The following is a 24,516-nucleotide window of genomic DNA, read 5'->3' as shown; positions in this document are numbered from 1 at the left end:
GGGAACTTAAATAAAAAAGAAAGATGAAATTAAATTTTATTCATTAAATATATCTTAATTTATGTTATTAAATTATTTTGTAATAATTTGAGAAATATATTGATTTAAATAAAATGCTTAATATTTTTATAATATATATTATCTTTTTTAAGATTATCTTTTAAAAAGGAAGATTATTTCTTTACTTTAAAATCAAGATTATTTTGTGAACTTATCTTAATATGAATTACTCTATATATATAAAAGATATATATATTCATGATTCGAATAGATGAAGATTTTGAACATGAATCATCTCAAAACTCTTATGGGGAATATATTTCTGGATTAATTTTAAACTATATTATGTTTTGGACTAGTTTTAAATTATATTATGAAAATTATTTTATTTTTAAATTTATTTTTATAGTTATTTTTATAATTTTATTTTTTATATTTGATCGCGAGTTAGCTTATTTAACTCATATTCTAAATGATCTAAGTTCGAGTTTACATATTAAAGCTCATATAATAAATGAGATGAGCTGAGCTAACTCATGAAATATCCGAACTCACTGTGAGCTGAGTCGAGCGAAACGAGTTAGCTCATTTTGACACCCCTCAAGGGATTGTCATGTCCTCAAATCTTTATGAATCTCTTACCAAAAAAAAAAAACAAATCTTGACGAATCTCATATTTCTGAACCCCCTTAGGGAACTGAAAGCTACATAGAAACAGAGAAATGAAAACGTTTACAAGCGCTTGCTTTGTGTGGAAACTGAGTAAACAATAGAGATTGTGAAATATATTACAGGAGCTAGAATTCAGAACACTTTCAAAATATCTCCTCGTTTGAGCTCGTTATGTTAAAGGAAAGAGAAGATAAGAGACCGTAGCTCCACCTGGATCTGCTACCTCAAGGTGCATGGAACAAACCATTATATGGTCAGAAATTTTGAAACAAGATTGTCGAAGTACAAAAGCATAATAATGTACTTTAGTAATTTATAATGCAACTTGTTTCATTAGATCTTTCGCATTTCTGTGTTTAATTATCTGAAAATTGGTTAAGTAGTAGTAGCTTCTCTGTTGATTGATAATGTACACAAACGTTTGTATTTTTTTATTTAAAAACAAGAAAAGCACACAAAACAAATTTCTTTATTGATAAAATACTTGTACATTAAGGAAGAGTCCCAAACAGAGCAAAAAAATAGTCTCTAGGGGCATGTTTAATGGGCTGGGTTATTAGGGTAGGGTTCTTAGCAGAATATAAGAACCCGTCTCTTAACTTTTAACTAAAAAAACTAAGAACCGGTTCTTAAATAGTTAAAAGTTAAGAGACGTGTTCTTATATTCTGGTAAGAATCTCACCCTAAGAACCCCATTAAACATGCTCTAAGGTAGCGACGACCACAAAGTGAAGTACACAAACACTCAATTCCTTTGGACTACAAGTTTTTACTCTGTGGTCCTTTTTACATAATATGCTGGGCTATCTTATGATGTATTCACAAAAGTACTAAGACAAACACAGAGTATTACAGTGAGGCATGAAGGGAGAGAGAGTGCCCAATGATTCCTTATTCCAAGACAGAGAAGCTCAAAGACTAAAACAACTGAGCTTTCTGTGGCTTTGCTATTGGATCAACCGTAAATATCTACTTCTTTGTACACTAGCAACTATACACAAGTAACAAGCAACTCCTAATTCTAATAGGGGTATAATATGCAAAGAGCTCACATCTATTAAGTGACTCTAAGACAAACCTAACCATTCAAGAATCATAAACAGAGTTACCAGAAGATTCAGTCACCGATAAGGTTGAAAACATCTCAGAATCAACATAAAGGTCTCTCTCTCTAAAAGCGGACTGACGAAAGAGTTGACGAACTTCAAAGCATCTCAAGCACTCAACTTCATACACAACCTTTATCCCAAACCCAACAAGAAGCTGTTTATCATGTGTAGTTATGAGAACTATACTACCAGGACCAAAGCAGTTAAAGTCTTCTGCAAGAGCATCTAACTGTTCCAGTTTATCCACATTGTTAGCCACAAGTAGAACTTTCTGGCTCGAGAGCCTCGTTCTGATCAACCCAGAGGTCTTCATCGTCGTGTACCCTCCTTGGATCCTTATCAGAAACTCGTCTCTAAGATTTGACATTTGACAATCCTGTGGAATACCTTTAACGTTTTCTAGGAAGCATTTGCTTTGGAACTTCTTGTGGATTTTCTTGTAGACGAATCTAGCTAGAGCTGATCTTACACTGCTTCCTCTCGCCCATATTCCAATCAGTCTCACACCTTCATTAGAATTCAAACCTAACAATGGATACAGCTCTTTCATGTGTGCATCGATCCCAAGCTGGTTGTTGATACCGTCACTTGGTGGTGTTGCAGAGAGTAACAACATGTTGGATATTCTCTTAATAATCTCATCGACTAGCTTTGAGTCGTCTTCCCTGAAACAGAAAAAAAAACAAAAATTAGATGGTTAAATATATTAATTATTTTTAATCTAATATCTAAAATAGTCAAAAATTATTTATCTAAAATACCTGAAAATATCCGAAAATCTAAAATTAAATATCTGAAAATACCTAAAAATATTGAAAATACCTGAAATACATACGGGTCCTCTACCCAAATATCGAATGAATCACTTTTCATGTTTATTTTAGATATTTGATAAGATCTTATCCAAATTACATGTTGCATATCATTTTTATTTTTAGATTTTGAAAACTAATAGTATATTTTAAGTTTTGAATATTTTATATAATTTAAATAGATATTGGAACCTCAACCAAAACCAAACTGAAATTTATAAATTCTAGAATATGACTTAATTAAATCTATCTAGCTAGAAACCTGGAACCCGAATAGATTCGGTTCGACTTGTGAAAGATAGCATGATATGAAAGTACCAATCACGAGAACACTGGCCAGAGATACTAGCCAAGTTGGTCAAAGCTTGCCTCCATGACACAACAGTCTCATGATTCTCCCTCCCTTCATGTTTTGTAAACTGTTCAGCCACTTTTTCTATCTGTCTCCTTACATGAGAAGGCTCAACGTTGTAGAAGATGGGCATGACCGTGAGCGAACCTTGTTTCTCGACGTCCATGATCTTGACTAGCTCATGGAGACACCAGGGAGAGGCAGGATATTTCTTGGAGACAACCACGACGGCGATCTTGGAACCCTCGATGGCCAGAAGGAGATCTGAAGAGATACGACGGCCACTCTTGAGTTCAACGTCGTCTTTGAAAGTTCGAATACTCATTCGAATGAGTTCTTTGTAGAGAAAGCTGATGAAGATTCTGCGAGTGTCTTTGCCTCTGAAACTCAGAAAGACATCGAACTTTTGTGGAGTAGTAGAAGAAGACGGTGAAAACATTGGATTCGAGCACAAGTAAACATTGATCTTTTACTTTAAAACTTTGGAAGATGATGAATACTTTTTAGGTAAGTTAGATGATATATATAACTTGAGGCTCGCATTTTTTAATTACAAAGAACAAAAATACTGAGATATTTCCAAGAAAATGCTGAGAATTTGCCAAGAAAATGTTTTAAAAAGTCATGAAACAGAACGGGTCCAAAGATGAAAATCTCCATATACATCAACCAATATTTGAGTTACCGGTCCACGTGTTTTGCTTGATGTATGTTACATATGTTATGCAAATTCTAAGTTTATGAAATCATTATATATATACCTAACCATTTGAAAATTTTATAACTATGTATGTATATTATAAAGCTGTGTCGAATTATTAACGTTTGTGATACAAACGTGCAATCGTAAGTAAGAGACAGAGGCGCGGAATAAACGGTAGGGTGACGGTTGATGCCTCATCAAACAGAAAAACTGTCTGTGGTCGGTGCATAACTGATAAAGTTTTTTTATTACGACTTATGAATTAAGGTCAGTAACGTAGAGGATTTAACAACAATCGAACTGACTTTTTCTTGAATATGATATCTAACAGAATATTAATTTCGATATTGCAGATAGTTTGATAGAAAAATGTTGACGTTAAAGACTGAGAAATAAAATAAAAGGTTATATCTGTTTTTGATAAATGAAAGCAGATGAAAACATAAAATATTAATGATACACTCACTGACTCACACCTCCACAGGAGTTTCTTGCAACCTCGGATACAGAAATATAACCATTGATCGGTTATCACCAAAAGCAAAATGGCAAGAACCACAGCCAATACAAACAGGAAAAAGCGCACAAACATGACTTTAGACGTCGCAAGAAGATGTTGGGGACGGATAATCAATAGGAATGTTGGTATCGACTCAATCTAACAGGATTAGCCCGCTAAACATGTATCAAAATCTTTAGTTCTATCATTTACTTTTGAAATATGGCTAAAAAGAGTTAACTTTAAATTTTAGAAAATTTGTGCTCTCTACCCACCAAATCTAAGAAAATTAACTCCATACCCTATTTCCCCTCCTTCCCCCCCTCCCAATCATAAACATTTCCCTCCCCTCTAAAGTATTCACCTAATTTCTCCAATTTTATAGGCCTTCAATTTAGCCCTATAAAACAGGGTTTAAATTATACAATATTTAAATGTATATTGAAATTTTTAATTTGTTCGAGTATGAGAAAATTGAGTTTTCCGTCAAAATCTCAAAAACCGTAAATTTTTTTTTTTTGTCAAATATGAATATCGAGTTTTTTTGTCAAAACCGTAAAATTGAGTTATCTCGTCAAAACCGGAAATTTGAGTTTTCCATCAAACTCAACCTCTAAATTGCAATGCTGAAGTTAAAACTTTATTGATATGAATTAAAATTTCACTAGTCATTACAACTGATAATTCACAAATAACAGCTACAAAGTTGCAATGGTAGTTATATTAAAAAAAAAATTCCAGAAAGGCACATGCAAAGAAACCATACATACATGCAATGCAGGCTTAATTAGGGGACATTGCATGTATGTATGGTTTCTTTGCATGTGCCTTTCTGGAATTTTTTTTTTAATATAACTACCATTGAAAGTTTGCAGCTGTTATTAGTGAATTATCAGTTGTAATGACTAGTGAAATTTTAATAGATAAAACTCTAATTTTTAAAGAAAAATTACATGTATTTTTAAATCCAATTTTTTATATGAAAGTATTTTTATTTTTATCACAGGTTTATTTTAGAACATACTTCTGCTATTTTAAAAAAGCAAATATCAATTAGATTTTTTTTTTAAAATATTAGTTTGGAGATTTATTTATTTTTGCTGCAGACCGCCGGTCCTGTGTACAGGCTCTGTTTTTAAAGCACAGTACTGATCTCCCAGTCCGAAAGTGTCCGAGAGATCGATCAGTTAGAGACTACTTCTGTCTGAAACCTCAGTCTGTCTTGTTGTGGGTCCATATGCGCAAAGTTCCAATGAACATGTTTTCTCGAACTGTTCTATAAACCAGATGAAAGTAGATATCAAGAATACAAAATATTATTCACTTGCCTCTGAAGAACGCTATGTGTGCCGTACTTGTCGTCCGAGTACAGAGAACTTATTTTGAAAAGTTGCTGAATGCTAAGCACCTACAGAGAAACCAGAAGTTTCGTTAGACTTACATAAGATGAAGAAACAGATTCAATAGAAAAACTGAAACTAACCGGAAAAAGATCGGTAGTTAGCTCTTGTAAGGTTTTCTTACGCCTCTGATGTATAACCAAGAAGACAACAGCTTAGATTACTTGTTTTAGTGAATATGGGATTAATTTTTTGTCAAAAAAAAAAAAAAAGAATATGTGATTAATAGAAACAATTTCCTTAAAAATGTTGCTTTTGAAGAGGAAATAAAAAATGAAAATAATATAAACTTGCAGCATCCAAACCTGCGCGGGAAAAGCCCACATGATTTTTAGACAAGCCCAATAACCACTCCGAGACGTTCACTTTTGACGCTGTAATTGTTTTTTTTTTTTTCACTTTACTAAACCCTTTTCTACCATTACACAAAGCCTAAGTATGATCATTAAGACGAGAACCCTAATATTTCGGAGCTCCTTTAAAGTAGCTAAGCACAATTGTTTGTTCAACACTCAAAACCATTTAGATCTAAACCTTTCTAGTTTGATGAGTTCCTCCACTGGAATGGCGACAGCTTTAGTTTCCAGACTCACCAAAGGTAAACACGTTTTCATCTCTTTCGCTTTCTCATATAGCGACTCGCTAATTAAATTTTGGTTTTAATAGTATGATTTTCTTCGTAAAGTTAACTTCTTCCAAGAAAAAACAAAACCTACACTATACATCTTTTAAGTTTGGTCGGTAAAATATATTTTTAGAAACGATCTTTGAGAAGATGTGTTGTTTGTTGGTTTAATTAATAAATTCGATCTTGAGAACTTATCATGAAAATAATAATACTAGAAATGTAGACCAAAACAGTAAAACTTTTGTCCATGCTCATTTAACCTTTTTGCTGAGAATCTTTGTGTGGCTCATGTTGTCTTGATATGATTGGTCAACATCATGAGCAGGACGTTCATTGCTTGGAGGTCTTACCAATGCTTTCTCTGGTTTGATGAGTTCCTCCACTGGAATGATGAGTGGAAGCACCCTGTCTCAGGTTAATATCCTATGACCTTGGTGAAACTTTTTTTTTTACATAATCAGAGAAAACATGTGAACTGTGTGTCCCTTGATAATGATTTCCAATTTTGGCAGCAGCAACAAAGGACGTTCATTCAAATGGGAACGAGACTCAAAGTGGTGGATAACTCGGGTGCAAAGGAGGTGGTGTGCATTCAATCTCTAAGGGGAAAGAAAGGAGCAAGACTTGGCGATATCATCATTTGTTCAGTGAAACAGGGATTACCAGAAAAAAAGAGAGGGAAATTTGATGCCGTACCGATAGGTAAAAAGTTCAACTGGAAAGATCACATAGATTCAGGTAAAGTGCGCAAAGGGAATGTCGTCTACGGTGTGGTTGTTCGTGCTAAGATGCAGAAAGGTCGTGTTGATGGAAGCCAAGTGTGTTTTGATGACAACGCCATCGTTATTTTGGGAATTAAGGAACCCACGAAAGAGTATTCGGGTGGTTTCTACCAACCGATTGGTACCCGTGTGTTTGGTCCTGTCCCGCACGAGCTGCGTCTCAGAAAACAGCTCAAGATCCTTGCTTTGGCTCAGGACCTTGTTTGAGGACTATACACCACTCTTGCACCAGCTCCTATTATTATTATTCTCTCTTTATATTATGCTACTTTATTCCATTCAGCATTTAGATTTCAGTTTGATTAATTAAAAGGTAATTTAATATTCTTTTAGTCCCCATCTCTAACAACATGTTTATCCCTAAGAAACCCCATTAAATTTTTGTTTGTCTAAAAAAAAAAATTAAAAAGCAAACCAATTGCGGGCCGCCACGAATCAGTGGAGTCCGCGAACAGTGTAAGAAACTCACTAAAATCAGTTCTTAATTAGTAGTTTTTGTAACCGATCCTTAAAGGTATTGTGGGGATCCACGCAATAAGAACATCACTAAAGACCCCGGATAAACATGCTTTAAGGTCTTTCATGCAATTAGTTATTACTTTCTGCTCCCTAGTGAAAAAACATTGTGAAAATGGAGAGACTTGTAATTGTTGCATGAACCACCGTCTCTTAACCTGCATTGTTTATGTTTTAAAAAAAAATCTGTTTATAGCATCATCCCTTGTTACAACAATAGCAAAGACAATAATTTCTCTAATACAGTAAGTATATACATAGAAGAAGACAAATTACATAAAAGTATTAAGATTACTGTGAGATAAATTCCAGTTACATTTTCCTTAAGCCACATCTCCAACATCACACAACATATCCATCTACATTTTATAAGACAACAAAAAAAAAGAAGACATTTCTTCTATTCTTCTTATACATAACAACCATACACATTCAAGTCCATGAGAAAAAGGAATGGACTTTAGCTATCATCAGTTCATCACCATCATCAAGGCTTAATTCTTCTTCCCTTCGACATTTTCACTTCTTATTTTTATGTAAAACTTATGGAAATTAAAAAATAATAAAAATTATATAGTATTGTAAGAGCTGGAGTGTACACTGTTTCAAGATCTGGTCTTGAACTTTCTCTGAGCTTTCAGGTCGACCACTATGATAGAGATATTGTCTTTGCTTCCCTTCTGAATAGCGAGTTTGGAGAGATAATCAGATGCGGCTTGGCAAGCTTGGTCTTCCCCTACACCTCTCTCAGCTAAAGGCAATGCTCCATTCTTCTTGTGCCACCATAAGATCCGTTTCCTTGCAAACTCGCAAGCATCTTGGTTACTTATCACGTCCCAAAGTCCATCACTGGCTAAGATAAGACACTCGTCTTCTCTTGCTCGTGGCATAAACGTTACTTCAGGATCTGGTATCACATACGGCTCCAGATATTCATCTCCTGGAAAAGATACAGAACATACCTCTTGAGGAAATGTAATGATTTTTGCAGAGAGTAATTGCAGTTTTTTTTGACATACCGATGGATCTTGACATGGCGAGAACGCCGGAAACACGTGCACCTTGCCATTGTATAACTTTTCCTCCAGCTCTCTCTATTCTTGCATACTCATCCTCTCTATCTGGCTGCAAAAAGAGGATAAGAAATAAAGAAACATTCTCAAATCTTGTACTATTGAAGGATAAGGAGTATTGTTTACTTTGTGATCAACTGATAAAGGCATGGAGTCTTTGCCACGGAGCAGGACCGCTCTTGACTCACCACAGTTTGAGACTATTATATGTGATGAGCAGACCAGAGCAACCACAGCAGTTGATCCCACGGTTTCAGGGGAAACAGCCTCGAGAACCATCTCATCAGAAGAAGAACCAACAACAGGTCTGCTGATTTTCCCTTTAACTTCATTATCAACTTTCAGATAGCAATCGACAAAGACTTTCTCCCACTGGACCTGCCTACCCTCGCCAGTGTTCCTCTCGCACAACTCTTGTTTAATCCGTTCGATTTCTTCAGCCAAAGCAAAATGGATTCTATCTTGACAATAGTCAGCAACCTGCAAAGAATCCCATTTCCACCAAAGCCATCATATATTACATAACAACCTGCAAAGAATCCAATTTCGAGTAAAACCCATATCACAAATACACACAACCTATGGCAAACTGGCAAGAAAACATAACTTCAACGTCTGTCCCAGGTTCCTAGTAGTCACCCACTCTATTGCTAAACTCCAGTGTTCTAAAAATCGGTTTAGACAGCGCCTCAGCACCCGCCTACATGGTAAACTGAGCCTAAGCTAAACGATTTTTCTAGACTGATTACTTAAAAAAATGGTCTAGTCATTTAGAAAATTGGTCTAGGCGCCTGCCTAATCAATAGTCTCCTATAAAGCGTCTAATTACCGCCTATCGAACATTGATAAAACCAATATAACGCCTTAAAGCATACCTGAGAGCCTCCATGGCCATCATATACACCAAAGAAGTGACTAGTGAGGTGTGTGAGACTTGGACTCATCCCTTCATGATCCCCCATAACCATTTTAATGGGTATTTTCAGACAATGAGGCAAAGCAGTGACAGCATCTTCCATTTCAGATCTTCCACCGCAGATTGAAACAGTGCCCCAAAGAGGTATACATTCAAGTTCATATACACTCCTGCTTCCTCTTGCAACGTTATGATGAGTTTCTTCAGGCAACCTAATGACTACCTCTGAAGCTGCTACCTCCATACTCACATCGTGATTCAGACTCGTTATAAGGACTTCAGCTGTGGGAACCTGATCTATGGTTGTCTCGTTTATGATAATCGCAGTAGCAAGAACCCTCCCGTTATCTGTATCTGGCAAAGTTACTTCAGACCTAGCGTTCACAACTATTAAACCCTCGCTTATAATAGTCGCATCATCAGATACTAGTACCTCGTCTTCTTCTGATTCTTGGACAGCTACGCCAATATCAGAAGACAAGGATCTAGCTTCAGTTAGTGTTTTGTCTTCTGAAACATCTTCTTCCATCATATGTTCAACCTCTCCATTACTGTAACTTTGATCTTTCTGATGGGACAACATGTCAACTGCATCAGCAACGTTCTTCATCTCGGTGATATCTAAAGTCGACGAGATTCCTGAGTCACACATGGTGTTGGCTAAGCTCAAAGTCAGTGCAACTGCTGGTGAAATCTCGTCCATGAGCTAGCTACTCTTATGCTACTTCCACCACACCTTAACGGCTACACAAACTTCATATTCTTCTACTCCTCCTTCTCTAAGTCATGGTCTGATGGTCTTTAGTGATAATACTACATCCAACTCAGCTCACACTAGCTTGGCCAAAGAGTAGCGAATCAAGAAGAAGTGCGTACCTTTGGTGAACAGATCTGACGGATCTACGCGATGGATGGATCCTCTGTATCTGATGGGATTTTGATCACTCCTAAGATCCTCTATAGCTCTTGACCTCGCCAAACCAAGAAAGACCAGACACACACAGACCCTTAATTAGAAACCAAACCCCCCAAAAGATCAGCCTTTTTTTGCCAAAAGAGAGGACACAAAGCTCAAAACTTTAGGAACTTTATCCAAAAACAGAAACAGAGGATCAGGTGAAACTGAAGAGCAAGGACAATAACAGAGAGGGTTTCATGAATCACACCTAAAAAGTTGAAACCTTTAGCTCTTTTATCTTTCCAAAACGAAACATGGGTTCTCCTGGATCTAATGGTCTCTTACTACTACCCCCACAATAAAAAGAAGATAAAACAGAATAAAAAGAAAAGAAAAAATGAATAATTAGGAATCCCAAATTCTTTATGTGACAACGACCTTGATCTTAACACGTTTGATCCAAATCAATTATTTAATTAATTAAAGCTTTCTTCTATATTCAATAATGGCTAGACAGATGACCTTCTCTTTAGTTTTCTATGCATTATTAAGATAAACATCATTAACTTAATCTTTACAGAACACCACAAGACTTGTCTACCAAATATACTACAATTCTACAAGATGGAATTTTCCAAAAATATGAGTCAACTAAAATTAAAAAAAAAAAGTCCTCTCTTTTTTTCTTTTTGCTTCTCTGTTCATTTTTACTGTTCAAAGCTGTTAAGAAATTACTATAATTAGTAAACTACAAACACCATTAAAAGCTTTGAATTTTCTCAACAAACAGAACAGTTCAAATCAGTTTCTTTTATTTCTTCCCTTTTCGTTCGGGTCTCCTTGTTTCTTCCTCCTGAGACTTAAAAGTCTTTATATGTTTGCTTGAGAAACAAGTTTCAGACATTTCTTTCTCTCAAGGTGGAAAAAGAATAGGATGGCTGCAAGAAGAGTTAAAGGAAAAGACAGCAATGCGGTTACCGCCATAGCCATTGACAAAGACAAGAACAGCCAACACGCTTTGAAGTGGGCTGTTGAGAATATTGTTGTCAATTCTCCAAACTGTATCCTTCTCCATGTTCAAACCAAACTGAGTAATGGCATCATCATCATCCTCATCATTGTCTATACCATTATCATCATCTAATGAAAAACTTTAAACAGGAATTGGTGCAGAAGAGAACACAGAAGCAGACAACGAAGAAGAAGCGCATCAGTTCTTCCTTCCCTTCAGAGGCTTCTGCGCTAGAAAAGGAGTTAGAGATCCTATCAAATCCACTCTTTCTCCTTCACATTTATACAAACAAAGTCTGAGCTCGCTCATACATGTGTTTTTTTTATATAGATTATGGCAAAGGAGGTTCTGCTTCACGATATTGACATAGCAAGTGCAATTGTTGACTACATCAACAACAACTCCATTGCAAATATAGTCCTTGGAGCCACTGCAAGAAACTCCTTCCTCAAGTATCTATCTTAACTCTCGTTTATAACCTGCCTTTAACTTCTTCAAAAAACTCACTGTGATGGTGTCTTAAATCAGGAAGTTTAAGACCGTAGATGTGCCAGGGACTCTGCTTAAAACAACTCCAGATACATGTGCTGTCTTTGTTGTGTCTAAAGGCAAGCTATTGACAAGCAAATCAGCGAGTAGGCCTCAGACACCTCAACACTCTCCCCAGCCTCCAAAACCACACCCACACTCTGCCATATCCGATCCTGGCCCGGCAAGCTCCATCACTTTCAGTGATTCCGGAAGGTAAATCAATCATTAATCAAACATAAAAAGTTGTCATCCGGTTCTGTCTGGTTAATGTTTTTGCCATTCTTGAAGGTCATCTCCTGCATTAAACGGAGGTTTCTCTCCACCTACAGCTCATTTCACGCCATCTATAATTAGGAGTTCTCCCTCAAGGTTTAGCAATGAACTCTCTCCCAGCGGTCACAGTGGTGAGTCAAATGCGAGTTTCTACAGCATCCTAGGTAGATCAACCTATGGAGGAAGCTCTCACTCTTCCACATCCATGGTAAGTATAACATTCTCACAACGTTTCAAATCCACACCTGGCGTGTTTGACATTTTCTTTGGAAATCTGTAGTCCGAGTTAGCCGATGGAGAGGAACGCTTTTCTGGGAGCAGTTATATCACTGAACAGGTAAATAAACGTTTCAGAAAAAGTTAGATTTGGTATGAATGTCAAGTTCATGGTACTGAGATGTTTCCGTTCTGTGTGCATAAATATACTCAGAATCATAATCTTGAAGCAGAGGTGAGAAGATTGAGACTCGAATTGCAACAGTATAATGTTTCCATGGGCAGAGAAAGTGTAAGATTACTTACTTCCATGTGCACAACTGACAAAGTTTCCTTCCAGAGATGTGTGACTAATTATCAGACACTGAATGAATATGCGTGTAGGCCCCTCATCTTCAAGGACCAAGCGCTGCCGCCGAATCTGTAAAGTTGAAGGAAGCAAAGGTAGCAAGGGATATGCTTAGGGCAATGTCTGAGATGGATAAGCATAAAACACAGAGTCAGATCCAAGCTACTGAAATGGCGCGCCGTCTTGCGGAAATGGAGAAGCAGAAGAGAAGACTCGTGGAGATGCAGGCCAGGTTCAAGGAACAGGACATGGCCAGCAACGTATCTTACAGAAGATATAGCATCAGAGATGTCGAAGGTGCAACCGACGGTTTTTCGGATGCTCAAAAGATTGGGGAAGGAGGGTATGGACCTGTGTATAAAGCCGTTCTCGAAAACACTTCCGTTGCTATCAAAATCTTGAAGTCAGACGTCTCACAAGGCCTGAAGCAGTTCCAACAAGAGGTTGAGGTTCTGAGTTGCATGAGGCACCCTAACATGGTGATCCTCCTCGGTGCTTGCCCCGAGTATGGTTGCCTCGTGTACGAGTATATGGAAAACGGAACGCTAGAAGATCGTCTCTTCTGCAAAGACAACACTCCACCACTGTCTTGGAGAGAACGGTTTCGAATCGCTGCTGAGATTGCCACAGGGCTTCTTTTCCTTCACCAGGCCAAACCTGAGCCACTAGTGCACAGAGATCTGAAGCCAGCAAACATACTGCTAGACAGACATTTGAATAGCAAAATCAGTGACGTTGGCTTGGCTCGGTTGGTGCCTCCCGCTGTTGCTGATAGCTTCACCAATTACCACATGACAGCTGCAGCCGGTAAATAACTTTCAGTTTACCATTTAAAACCAATCTTTCCATCTTCTAACAATGGACAACTTGGCTGAAACAGGTACGTTTTGTTACATTGACCCCGAGTACCAGCAAACGGGAATGCTTGGAGTGAAGTCTGACTTGTACTCGTTCGGTGTGGTGCTTCTGCAAATCCTCACAGCTATGCCAGCGATGGGATTAAGCCATAGAGTGGAGAAAGCACTTGAGAGAAAGAGACTCATAGAAGTTTTGGATCCCAAAGTATCAGACTGGCCTGAAGAAGAGACTCAGGTGCTAGCTCAATTGGCTTTGCAGTGCTGTGAGCTGCGGAAAAGGGACAGACCTGATCTTGCTACCGTTCTGTTGCCTGCACTGAGCAAGCTAAGGGAGATTGCAACAGAGGATCATGACGACGACAGAATATTCTCTGTGCCACGTGCTCACAATTCGGTTCATGACGTAGATGACTCCGATAGAATATTCTCTGTGCCGCGTGCTCACAACTCGGTTCCCCGTTCCCCAATATCTTCTTCCTCTCAGGTTGGTTTCTTAGAACCTGTAATTACTTTGATTCATGAGTCTTTATTTTAATCATTTTATTTGCTATGTAAACAGTGGATGCATTGAGAAATTCCTCTTGATCCCATACCTACAAGAAGAATGGAAACAAGACAAACGAGAAGGAAGATTTTGTTGGTCTTTAAATAATTTGTGCTCAACCCAAAAGTTCATTGTTCATCTCCCATAGTGTCGGAGTTCCCATCTTGTATATGAAACATTTTATTTTTTTTGGTCTCATGAAAAGAAACACTTTCATAAAAATCTACTCAAAACCAGAACATAGAGAATGAACAAAGGCTTATGGAGCTACACCATTAATATTAGCTGATAAAGGGACTTTGTGAACTCGAGACAGTTACAATACGCAAAAAAGCAAAATACTTTTAATATTGGGAAACAAAGCACAAGTTCACAACAGATCCACATTATATCAAAGAACACATGTTGTGAAAGTCGTTACCTGGAAAAGCTTGAAGAGAATGTCCGGCGAGTACAACTAGGATTCGGATAATGTCTCTTGTGTGATACATACACGTTCAACAAAGAAGTCCCAGCTAGAAAAGCCAAGAAGAGCTTTTAAAAAAACTCAGAAATGCTAGTAGAGATTATTAAATTGCCAACTATAAACACAAATAAGCCCTCCAACATTGGTGAATAACACATGAACACTATAGAGTGTTAAAAGATGAAACTAACGCCAAACGAGTATGAGATCATACGCAAGAAGTCATGTATATTAGAAGATACCAAACGGTAAAACTTATCATTAAATATAACTAAAAAGGTTCACAGGCCATTTAGGTATGCTACATGAAATCCAGAATACTACTCTAGAAACCGACAAAGCTACGATCTTTATGATCCCCAAACGCCTGTCTGCTCCTAAAGACCACTCCTTCTTCTTCAAATGTGAGCATACCGCTTCAAAACTTGCTTCCCCGCCACAACCCCACCAGCCACCATTCCTCCAAGAGCACCAGCCACAGCCGCAGACCTCACCCCTCGCGCCGCCCTAAACACCGCCCCAGTTCCCAAACCCGCCACCACGCTAGTCCACACATCATCCCTATCCGTATACGCCACGACGCCACTCTCAATCCCCGCGTAGATCAGCCCAGCCGCCCCGATCCTGCAACCCAACGAGCGACCCGTGTGACCAGACGAGTTCAGAATCCTGTTGATCTTCAGCTTAGTCGTGTCTCCGTACTCGAAGCTCTTGACACCGGAGATAACTCCAGCTGCAGCTCCGGCTACGGACCCGCCGAGGTAACAGGTTCCTGCGTAGAAAGTGAGATTCTCTCCCCCAAGATCGACGCTTTTTGAGGGACTCTTCCGTGAAGAGGTACTCGGGGGAAGTGGGGAGCTTGTAAAGGTGCTGGGCTTTGATGGGGAGCTCGTAGCTCTGGTAAGGATGGTAAAGGCGCGTGCTTTCGTCATCGGAGCTATGATTTGTCGCCATTGTTAGGGAGTGGAGAGAAAGCTTGTGAATTTTTAAGGGGTTTAAGAAGTTTTAGCTAATTAGAGTTTGACCCCTGATGTTTTATTTAATAACATTTACACCCCCAAAAATCTTTCCGGTTTTTAATTATTTCCATATCCGACCCCTTAGTTTTAAAAACTGTATACGATTCGAATCTTAATTTGGGAAACTCACCATATTAACCCACTTCATATATTGAGATAGATCTTCAGAGATATAAAAACAATATTTTTTATTTTTTATTTTTAATTTGGAAATAATCTTTGGGGGAGAAGCTTTGGGGAGCAAGGACGGCGGGGGAAGAGTCGCCGATTCTTTGTTTCCGGTAAACGAAATCGATTAAGTGTTTGTAGTGGATAACACAAAGCGAGAAGCTGGTGACGGAGGGAAGAGGGAAGAAAAGAAGAAGAGGAGGAGAGATGGGAAAAGAGAAGAGCAAATGGACGGAGGATGAGGAGGATGCGTTGCTCGCCGGCGTCAGGAAGCATGGACCCGGAAAGTGGAAGAACATCCTCCGCGATCCTGAGTTCGCTGGTGTCCTCTCTCTCCGCTCCAACATCGACCTCAAGGTATTTTGATTTACTTTCTTCTTCTTCTTCGAGCTCATGGCACACAGCTGGTATGAAAATTTTGTAATTTGGTATGATTTTGTAATCCGAGTTGCAAAAAGTTTGAAACTTTAGAAAACTTTAGGGACGTCGACTGTTTATGCATCAATAGTCATGGACTTTTGCTGATAAGTATTAGTTCTTGGATGAAAGATGAAAACTTGAATAGTTTTTGAATTTGGGTTTCTAGAGGGTTTAAGTCTCTCTCTCTCTCTCTCTCTCTCTCTCTCTCTCTCTGGTGAGTCAGTCAAAGTGTCTGCTCTGTTTCTTCTCTACCATTTAGTGAGCCTAGTTTTATATTTTGTTGCCTATGTGCTTGCTCCTTCCTGCTGATTAATCTTTTTGTTGTTTCCTGCGCTGTCTTGAGAGAAGGAATGTCTTGAACTGACCCCAGACCGAGCTGGGTGATTCCTTCTATTGAACACTATCAAGTGCAAGTAATGATTTAATCTTAACTCTAGCTATGATTTTCAACCACCAGCAAGTTGTGTTTTAAAGCCAAGTTTTGCCTTCTGCTTCTTGTTTTGGGAGAACCATTTATACTCAATCGTTGCCTCGTACGTCATAGGTTTTGTTGATATCTTATTGTGTTGTGTGAACATTGAGAGAGTGAAATTTTCTGATTTTGAAGATTACCAGTGTCTACATTATATGGGAACCTATGACCAAGAATCTTAAACATCCCCATTGTTTCATGTTTTTTCTTAGGATAAATGGCGTAATCTAAGTGTTCCCGCTGACATCCAAGGCTCAAAGGATAAGGTACGGACACCAAAAATCAAAGCTGCCGCTTTTCAGCTGGCTGCCGTTGCAGCTGCCGCTACCACTCCATCTCCTAGTTCGGTCTCTTCTCCAGTTGCTCCTCCCCTTCCTCGTAGTGGATCTTCTGATTTGAGCATCGGTGATAGTTGTAACATGTTGATTGATGCAAAGAATGCTCCCAGGTTTGTTTTTTCTTCTTCTCTGAGCCAGCACTTAAGAACAAATTTCTGATGAGCCGTTATGTAATGGAAGGTATGATGGGATGATATTCGAAGCTCTTTCAGCATTGAAGGATGCTAATGGATCTGATGTCACTACAATTTTCAACTTCATCGAGGTTAGACATAAATTTTCAACTCTATTCTTCCATATCTCTTCTAACAATAAAGGATTTGTCAGCTAACCGGTAATGATCAAATTCATGATAATGGCCTGGTTTTGTGTAATAGCAAAAAATGTATGAAGTGCCAGAAAAAAGGGTCCTGGGTTCAAGGTTGAGGAGGCTTGCTGCTCAGGGCAAACTTGAAAAGGTTAGCCAGTTAAAATCAGGAGTAAGTCTTGAAAAGCTTTGCGTGAATAACAAGAAGGCAAAAACTTTACCTCGCGTTCGATTTTTGGTTGGTTTCCTGATGCCCTGCTTTGTGTGTTATGTTTTGGTTCTTCTTCAAACAACAGACGCAGAACTTGTATAGGATGAATAATAATAGCTTCTTGACAATGAGAACGCCAGTTCCAGCAGCGAGACCAAAAGAGGCGAATGCGAAACCCCGGAACAGCCAAGGACTCACGGTTTCGCAGGAGAAGATTGCTCTTGCTTCAGGAACCGCAGCTTTTAAGCTCTACGAGTTAGACGGCAAATTAGAAGTGTTGGGTGGAGCTGTAGATGATAGAGCAAGGATGACAGAACTTGCAGAACGAGCTGAGATTATGCTACTACTAGCGGAAGAGCTGCACGAAAGATGTAAATGACTCCCTCTCTCTCTTTTCTAAAAACCTAGATGTTCTTCCATCTCGAAAAGGCTTGGTGTGTGATAGTTTTAAGATTTGTTTTTTTTTTTTTTTTGCAGGTTGTCGGGGAGAGATTGTGGAACTGAACTGAGGTTGTGGGAACAAAGAGAAGCAAGCACAGAGTGAGTATATAAAGACTAATAGTAATTAGGCTATTAGCTTGCATTACTTTTCTTAATGGACTACCAACATTAACAAAACAATATTTAACTTTTCTTTCATTTACCATAAAAAAAAATGGTAGTTGGGAGTAATTAGCCAAGAACAGAAATGTGTATGATGTGGTCTGGAAATGACAGTATAACTTTGAAGCTCTTATCTTTTTCTTTTTTTTTTTTTTTTTTTTTTTTTTTTTGTGTTGTCATGTTTTAACCTTTTAATCAAAACTACAATATTTTTTTTTTATCTTTATTGTGAAACATATAAGAGCCTTTAAACTTACGAGTAACCGAGAACCATAGTTGGCGAAAAACATGCTAGTTTTCTTTTTAAGTCAACTGATGGTATTAAAAAGTGGACAACGTTTGAGATACAACTTATTAAACAGGAAAAGGCAACATAACCAGTTCCAAACAACTGAAACTGCATAAAACCTGCACCAAAAACCAACCAATTACTCCTATACAACCAAAATGGATCCCAACTACCCAAGCTAACCAGAGGCTAAGGATTTCTCAAAATCAAAGAACTCTCCTAACCACAAAGGAGCACCACAAGCGACATAAGATTGTCCAAACACGGGATGAGTAGCACTTTCAGAAATGGAAAGAGAACTTCATTTTGGCATGAAAGGTGGTCCTCTCTTGGATGCTTGAAAGATATACTGAGTGTTGGGAGTCACATTGACATGGGGATTTCAGTAAACGCAACAGTAGAGGATAGCTGGAAGCATAACAGAAGAAGCCACCGAGTTCTGATCTTGAACAGAGTAGAAGAGGAAATTGAGAGACATAAAGCTAGCAGGACGCAAGAAGAGGATGTGTCATTGTGGTTGAATGGAAGGGGTCAATACAAAAGAGTTTTCTCGTAGGGAGAGACTTGGCAAATCACTAGAGAAAGGCATCAACTATGTCACTGGCATAATGAAGTGTGGTTTAAATATGCTACCCCGAGATACTCTTTCATCTTGTGGATGGCGATGAAGGGGAGGCTTACTACTGGTGATCGCAATAGACATTGGAATGGTGGGTTTGACGTGTCGTGTGTTCTCTGTAATGATCTGATGGAAACAAAGGAGCATCTCAGCTCAGATTTGGGAGGCATTGATGAAAGGTATATTGCTAAACAAATTTACAGTCAGCTGGGTAGGGATTATGAGAATCATGAGAGACACTTCGATGGAGAAAATGAAGTTGTTCATTATCAAGTATGTGTTTCAAGCCTCGGTTTATATGGTATGGAGAGAAAGAAACAGAAGAAGACATGGAGAAGATGCCTCTCCAATAGCATTGCTGATAAAACTGATAGATAAGAACATGAGAAACAAACTCACTCTTGTGTAAAGGAACGGAGACAAGAAGATTGGTAAAGGAATGGCCTATTGGTTTGAAACTAGATAGGAAATGATAAGAAGTTTGGTGTTATTACATAATTTTGAAGTTGTAATAGGTGATGTAGATAGAAAAAAGATGGTCTAAGAACACATATGATGTAAAAAGTTCTTTTCTTTTGAATTTAAATTTAACATTTTAATTCAAAAAAAAAAAAAAAGAGTAGCACTTTCAGCAATGAAGAAGGCTCCACTGTTAGCTGCTTGTACCTCAAAGACAAATTTCCACTCCTTAATTCTATCTAACCTGGCCAGCAAAACAAACGACTGATGATAGAATACTGGCCATCTTCTTGGATTGTTCAACATATCCACCACAGATGAATCAGACATAGCGAAAATAACATGGGACTGATGATGAGAAGACATGCTTTCAAATGCCCATAACAGAACCTCAAACTTAGCCTGATCCACATTCTCCAACTGAGTAAAAAGTCTTGTACTATGAAGTAGGACCATACCCCTTTCATCTCTTAATACCCATGACGCACCAACCATTTTTTCATTCTTTAGCCAGCAAAATCCAATATTACATTTCTTCCAACCAGAACACGGAGGAGACCAACTGTACCTTTGATCAAACTCGACTTTCTTAAGTTGATTCTCTTCGAATCTTGTACTCTCTATCACACGCTTGAGCACAACACCAATTATCTGAATCTTCGAAGCTCCTTTCAACTACATCTCTAGCATTAGGAACAACCCCTTCAAATAAAAATCGGTTTCTATCCTTTCCAAATATTCCAAACCAACCACGGTATTGCTCTTCGAATCTTGTACTCTCTACCTCCATGCTTTATCATCAAAAACAGGTAATTCAAATTCGCATAAATGGAATCGGAATCAAACCCCAGTATCGGCAAAGGAATATTAGATAAAGCCCACACTTGCCTCGCATTCTCACAAGTAAACAGAAAGTGATTTATTGTCTCCTTATGAACACCACAGAGCTGACAGAACTCTTCAGGTTTCATTCCTCTATTTGTAAACCCCTCATCAACTGGTAAAGCTGAACTTAAAGCCTTCCAAAGGAAGTTTTTAATTTTTGGTTCAGAAGAAAGCTTCCAAGCCTGCTGTTTTAAAGGGATTTAAAGACGGAAGACGACGAAGCGACTTGTCTCAGGAGAAGAGCATAGAGAAGCTGCTCCCAGGCACGGGACACGAGGAGCTGACTTATGGCTTCAGGCGCATCTCCCAAGGAAAGTGACGAGTCCTCCCCCTTTCCGGAATTAGAAGGTCTGTAGTCTTTTTCCCCCAACACGCCACGGTGAAAACCCTACTTCTTTTCCTAAAATGACACCCTCGACGATCTCATTTTTTCAAGTTTCAAATCTTGAGTGAATCTTGGCTTCCAAAGAGCTTGGTGTAGTTTTAGAAACCCTCTTCTACTCCGTTTTGTCTACGGGATACCACAAGGACTACCTTCTACGTCTCAAGAAGCTCTCTGAACCTAATCCACCAGGAATCGTGTCTCAAACCACTAAGAGCAGCTACTAGGAGTCGACCTCTACTCCTCCAGTAGAATCTCACCTTCGCGGTTTGCTTACTCGGGTGGTTTTTCTTGTCTCGCAATCTAGAGACTTAGTTACAAATCTGGTTTCTTCGGTGACACTCTTATACGATTCGGAGATGGCAAGGCATTTCACTGAAGCAGAAAAAGGCAAAGGGGCTCTACGCGAGTCAGATCAACCAACCATCAAAAGGATAAAAGCCCCGTGCCTAGACACATCTGCTCTCATCAGGGATAACTCTCGTACCCTGATTGGTCGTCTGACAAACCCTCAAGTACAGCGGATCTGGGCTCTTATTCCTTCACTCCCACGACAATGGAACATCCAAGGGAGAGCTTTGGGTTTTGACCTAGGAAACAACTGTTTTCAGTTCAGGTTCGACAGAGAAGAAGACCTAAAAAGAGTCCTAGATAACAGGCCATACCATTTCGACTATTGGATGGTTATCTTGCAACGATGGGAGCCCATTATCTCAGCCTCTTTCCCATCCCAGATCCCCTTCTGGATCAAAATCCGAGGCCTTCCCCTGCACTACTGGCAAGATCGCATGCTAAGCGACATTGGGGAAGAACTAGGAACCCTGGAGAACCACGAGCTTACAAAGACAACGGCAAGGGTTAGAGTCCTGGTTGATGGCTTGAAACCTTTGGTAAAAGAAACAATTATTGAATTTGACTCGGGAGAAGAAGCTCACATCACCTTGGAGTACGAACGTCTTGAGAATCATTGCTCCATATGCCAACGTCTTTCCCACAAAAGCGCTCACTGCCCCTCGAGAAGAGATGCTGAAATGCAAAATCAACAGAAAGGGTCGTCATATCAAGATATTGTCAAGAATCAAAGAATTCATACCGAGGGGACAAAGTCCTACAGAGAAAGATTTTCCTCAACAGAGAGTAAGGAGAAGGCGTATCTACCTTCGGTAACTCAACCTTTCCAAGCACGGGTAGATCGCCATGGAAAACCATTTGGAGAGAGAGTAAGCACGAAGCAAACACGAGCACCACCCCCGGATACCTCCCTCCATATGGAACACAAGTCTTCAGAAAGGGCTAGAGAACATGGAACTTCGGTAAATGGTCCGCTTCATATCTCCCCACAACACGTGAAGTCCAGGGAAGCAAGACCACAAAGAAAGGTTAACAACCGTCTCTCCCTACCACAGAAGGAAATGATGCAATGGAGAGAAAAGTACCCTAAAGAAACACATGAGGAGGAAGTAAACTCCCCTGCTATACAACAGATAACTCCACTGCGAGCCCCACTAGCTATCGAGGAAGTGCAAGATCAACTCCATACCCCCATAAACCAACCCCCTACAAGGGAAGCAATCATGGATGATCTGCAAGAGGTAACACGTCAGTACGTTAACTGCCCCGACCCTATCGAATCGGCTGCGAGAAGACAAAGAGTCTTACATGGGGATGCACACGGACAGATGGAGGAGACTGTCGACCGTATCTTAACAGCGGCGGTGGCAAGATACCAGGCAATGTTCCCAACTCCACCTCCTCAGGAAAGGGCAATATATATTACAACCCCCCAGCTCCTAGCTGACTCTGCACCCATGAGTACAGAAGGAACTAATACAACAGATCAGCCCAAGGAAGCTCAGGAGGAGAGAATTCCTACAGAAGAGGAAACTACCTTAAGGAGAACTAATAGAAGGAGGTTCAAACCGGCCAGACTAAGGTCAACAGTGTCCAGCCCGCTAGCCCTGCAAGGAGCAAGTTCAAAGAAGAGAAACTTTGCTAGGGCGCAGAGATCTCCTAACCGTCGTTCACCGGTCAGCGTCACAGCTATCGAAAATCCACAACAAGAGGCAAGTCAGAGGAATGTTGCAGGTCCTTCTAATCTAGCCAATCATCCTAACATCAGACTTATCCCGGCCATCTCAAAGAAAAAGAAGGATTTTCACGTACCTCAACACCCGGCTCCTTAGTCGTGGCGAGCTGGAATTGTTGTGGGTTGGGGAATCTCATAACAATCCAGCGTTTAAAGGAGATTCGCAAGGTGAATGCTCCTGATATTATCTTCCTGTCAGAAACAAAAAACCCCGATGGTGTGGTCATGAAAGAACTAAAAGGCATCATGGAGGAAAAGTATTGCATGGTCTCTCCGCATAGTCCAGGAGGAGGAGGGCTCCTTCTAACCTGGAAAAAAGACATCGACATCACCATCCGCTCAACCTCTCATAACTTCATTGATACTACAATAACAAACAAAGGAATCAGCTTCCATGCTACTTTCGTGTATGGAGAACCTGATCACTCAAAGAGGATAGCGGTTTGGAACACTCTAGCAGATCTCCACCCGAATGCAAATGAAGCTTGGTTCCTCACGGGAGATTTTAATGAGATTGTGGACAACAACGAAAAGAGTGGAGGACTAGAAAGATCAGAAGGTTCTTTCTGCGCGTTCCGATCCTTTCTCTCAAAGCTTGATCTGTTCGACACAAAACACTCTGGGAACTACTTATCTTGGAGGGGAGTAAGGGGGACTCACGTTGTTCAATGCAGATTAGACAGATCTATGTGTAACAGCGACTGGGTAGAGCTCTTTCCCTCCTGCAGAAGCCAATACCTCAACTTCGAAGGCTCCGATCACAGACCCCTCCTCTCTTTCCTGGATACAAAAAAGAAGAGAGGAAAGAGAATCTTCAGATATGATAGAAGGTTAAGAGACAACACGAAGGTTAAAAAGATTATGGGAAACGTATACTCATCTCTGTGTTGAAGCCCGGCTTAATCTTTGTAGAAAGGCCATCTGCAAATGGAGTAAGGAACATCAGATAAATAGCAGGAAAGCTATAGAGAACCTTAAGGACGAGCTTGAAACAGCAATGATCAACCCAAGTCCAGATGAGGCCTACCTCCACGAGATCAATGCAAAACTTCTTCAAGCCTACAAGGCTGAAGAGGACTTTTGGCGACAGAGGAGTCGACAAGTATGGCTCACTCTGGGAGATTCTAACACTGGGTATTTCCACGCGATGTCTAAAGGAAGAAAAGCAAAGAATCGCTTATCAGTACTTGAAAATGATGAAGGAGAGACAACGTTTGAAGAAGATCAAATAGCGGAACTTATCTGTCAGTACTATGAGCAGCTCTTCACAGCTAACCAATGGATGGATAGTTCCCTAATCTCCAGTGTCCTCGAACCACAAATTTCATCAAAATGCAATGAGAATCTAATGAAAGATCCTACACCTTTGGAAATCAAGGAAGCTCTCTTTGCGATTCATCCTGACAAGGCCCCGGGCCCTGACGGTTTTTCCGCCATTTTCTTCCAATCTCACTGGGAAGTGGTGGGTTCATCAGTGGTTCTTGAAGTTCAGAGGTTCTTCTCAACAGGAGTCTTGCCCCCTACTTTGAACCACACTCACATTAGGCTCATTCCAAAAACCTCAAATGCAAAGAAAGTCGCTGATTACCGTCCAATAGCTCTTTGTAACGTCCTCTACAAGATCATTTCCAAGCTTCTGTCACTTCGCCT

General features: G+C 39.5%; 6 protein-coding genes across 9 annotated transcripts; 3 read left to right on the top strand and 3 right to left on the bottom strand.

Moving 5' to 3' along the window:
- Positions 1-1,336: 1,336 nt before the first annotated feature.
- Positions 1,337-3,410, bottom strand: LOC106293934 (toll/interleukin-1 receptor-like protein). Of its 2 annotated transcripts, none has more exons than XM_013729568.1 (2): positions 2,912-3,410; positions 1,337-2,446 (listed from the first exon to the last, which is right to left on the bottom strand). In XM_013729568.1, exons 1-2 carry the CDS (start codon positions 3,382-3,384, stop codon positions 1,759-1,761), a joined length of 1,161 nt encoding a protein of 386 aa, XP_013585022.1. In that variant the 5' UTR covers positions 3,385-3,410; the 3' UTR covers positions 1,337-1,758. The 2 variants fall into 2 exon arrangements, with proteins under 2 accessions (XP_013585022.1, XP_013585023.1); XM_013729569.1 differs by having other exon boundaries at positions 2,343-2,446; positions 2,856-3,410.
- Positions 3,411-6,043: 2,633 nt separating this feature from the next.
- LOC106294059 (50S ribosomal protein HLL, mitochondrial) lies at positions 6,044-7,217 on the top strand. Of its 2 annotated transcripts, none has more exons than XM_013729678.1 (3): positions 6,044-6,145; positions 6,501-6,589; positions 6,691-7,217. In XM_013729678.1, exons 1-3 carry the CDS (start codon positions 6,094-6,096, stop codon positions 7,162-7,164), a joined length of 615 nt encoding a protein of 204 aa, XP_013585132.1. In that variant the 5' UTR covers positions 6,044-6,093; the 3' UTR covers positions 7,165-7,217. The 2 variants fall into 2 exon arrangements, with proteins under 2 accessions (XP_013585132.1, XP_013585131.1); XM_013729677.1 differs by having other exon boundaries at positions 6,688-7,217.
- A 553-nt stretch (positions 7,218-7,770) lies between these two features.
- Positions 7,771-10,725, bottom strand: LOC106295547 (protein phosphatase 2C 7). Its single transcript, XM_013731472.1, has 4 exons — positions 9,422-10,725; positions 8,673-9,026; positions 8,493-8,598; positions 7,771-8,413 (listed from the first exon to the last, which is right to left on the bottom strand). Exons 1-4 carry the CDS (start codon positions 10,163-10,165, stop codon positions 8,079-8,081), a joined length of 1,539 nt encoding a protein of 512 aa, XP_013586926.1. The 5' UTR covers positions 10,166-10,725; the 3' UTR covers positions 7,771-8,078.
- Positions 10,726-11,294: 569 nt separating this feature from the next.
- Positions 11,295-14,183, top strand: LOC106344428 (U-box domain-containing protein 35). The gene is made up of 11 exons (XM_013783811.1): positions 11,295-11,451; positions 11,522-11,613; positions 11,703-11,824; positions 11,901-12,116; positions 12,192-12,384; positions 12,457-12,513; positions 12,607-12,684; positions 12,777-13,548; positions 13,622-13,948; positions 14,044-14,082; positions 14,158-14,183. Exons 1-11 carry the CDS (start codon positions 11,295-11,297, stop codon positions 14,181-14,183), a joined length of 2,079 nt encoding a protein of 692 aa, XP_013639265.1.
- A 657-nt stretch (positions 14,184-14,840) lies between these two features.
- LOC106293860 (mitochondrial import inner membrane translocase subunit TIM23-1) lies at positions 14,841-15,562 on the bottom strand. The gene is given in 2 exon segments (XM_013729495.1): positions 14,841-15,405; positions 15,407-15,562. Coding segments are annotated over 2 exon segments (555 nt in total). The 3' UTR covers positions 14,841-15,006.
- A 268-nt stretch (positions 15,563-15,830) lies between these two features.
- LOC106292659 (telomere repeat-binding factor 4) lies at positions 15,831-18,279 on the top strand. 2 transcript variants are annotated; one of them, XM_013728293.1, is made up of 6 exons: positions 15,831-16,152; positions 16,900-17,135; positions 17,206-17,290; positions 17,403-17,483; positions 17,629-17,914; positions 18,021-18,279. In XM_013728293.1, exons 1-6 carry the CDS (start codon positions 16,003-16,005, stop codon positions 18,050-18,052), a joined length of 870 nt encoding a protein of 289 aa, XP_013583747.1. In that variant the 5' UTR covers positions 15,831-16,002; the 3' UTR covers positions 18,053-18,279. The 2 variants fall into 2 exon arrangements, with proteins under 2 accessions (XP_013583747.1, XP_013583746.1); XM_013728292.1 differs by having other exon boundaries at positions 17,403-17,504.
- The last annotated feature ends 6,237 nt before the right edge of the window (positions 18,280-24,516 follow it).

Source organism: Brassica oleracea, chromosome C5, assembly GCF_000695525.1.
Source record: "Brassica oleracea var. oleracea cultivar TO1000 chromosome C5, BOL, whole genome shotgun sequence".
Lineage (NCBI taxonomy): Eukaryota > Viridiplantae > Streptophyta > Magnoliopsida > Brassicales > Brassicaceae > Brassica > Brassica oleracea.
Note: the sequence above shows the minus strand (reverse complement) of the source record. Positions and strands in the feature narration are given on the sequence as shown.

Bases quoted from the DNA above. Each gene is read 5' to 3' on its own strand.
- LOC106293934 (XM_013729568.1), bottom strand. From the start codon at position 3,384: ATGTTTTCACCGTCTTCTTCTACTACTCCACAAAAGTTCGATGTCTTT. The intron at 2,447-2,911 runs GTACTTTCATAT...TTTCTGTTTCAG, and splicing joins GGCCAGTGTTCTCGTGATTG to GGAAGACGACTCAAAGCTAG.
- LOC106294059 (XM_013729677.1), top strand. From the start codon at position 6,094: ATGAGTTCCTCCACTGGAATGGCGACAGCTTTAGTTTCCAGACTCACC. The intron at 6,146-6,500 runs GTAAACACGTTT...CATCATGAGCAG, and splicing joins AGTTTCCAGACTCACCAAAG to GACGTTCATTGCTTGGAGGT. The intron at 6,590-6,687 runs GTTAATATCCTA...CAATTTTGGCAG, and splicing joins GTGGAAGCACCCTGTCTCAG to CAGCAACAAAGGACGTTCAT.
- LOC106292659 (XM_013728292.1), top strand. From the start codon at position 16,003: ATGGGAAAAGAGAAGAGCAAATGGACGGAGGATGAGGAGGATGCGTTG. The intron at 16,153-16,899 runs GTATTTTGATTT...GTTTTTTCTTAG, and splicing joins GCTCCAACATCGACCTCAAG to GATAAATGGCGTAATCTAAG. The intron at 17,136-17,205 runs GTTTGTTTTTTC...ATGTAATGGAAG, and splicing joins GATGCAAAGAATGCTCCCAG to GTATGATGGGATGATATTCG.
- LOC106344428 (XM_013783811.1), top strand. From the start codon at position 11,295: ATGGCTGCAAGAAGAGTTAAAGGAAAAGACAGCAATGCGGTTACCGCC. The intron at 12,514-12,606 runs GTAAATAAACGT...AAATATACTCAG, and splicing joins GCAGTTATATCACTGAACAG to AATCATAATCTTGAAGCAGA. The intron at 13,949-14,043 runs ATGACGACGACA...CCGCGTGCTCAC, and splicing joins GGAGATTGCAACAGAGGATC to AACTCGGTTCCCCGTTCCCC.
- LOC106295547 (XM_013731472.1), bottom strand. From the start codon at position 10,165: ATGGACGAGATTTCACCAGCAGTTGCACTGACTTTGAGCTTAGCCAAC. The intron at 8,599-8,672 runs GTAAACAATACT...CTCTTTTTGCAG, and splicing joins CTTTATCAGTTGATCACAAA to CCAGATAGAGAGGATGAGTA. The intron at 8,414-8,492 runs GTATGTCAAAAA...TATCTTTTCCAG, and splicing joins CGCCATGTCAAGATCCATCG to GAGATGAATATCTGGAGCCG.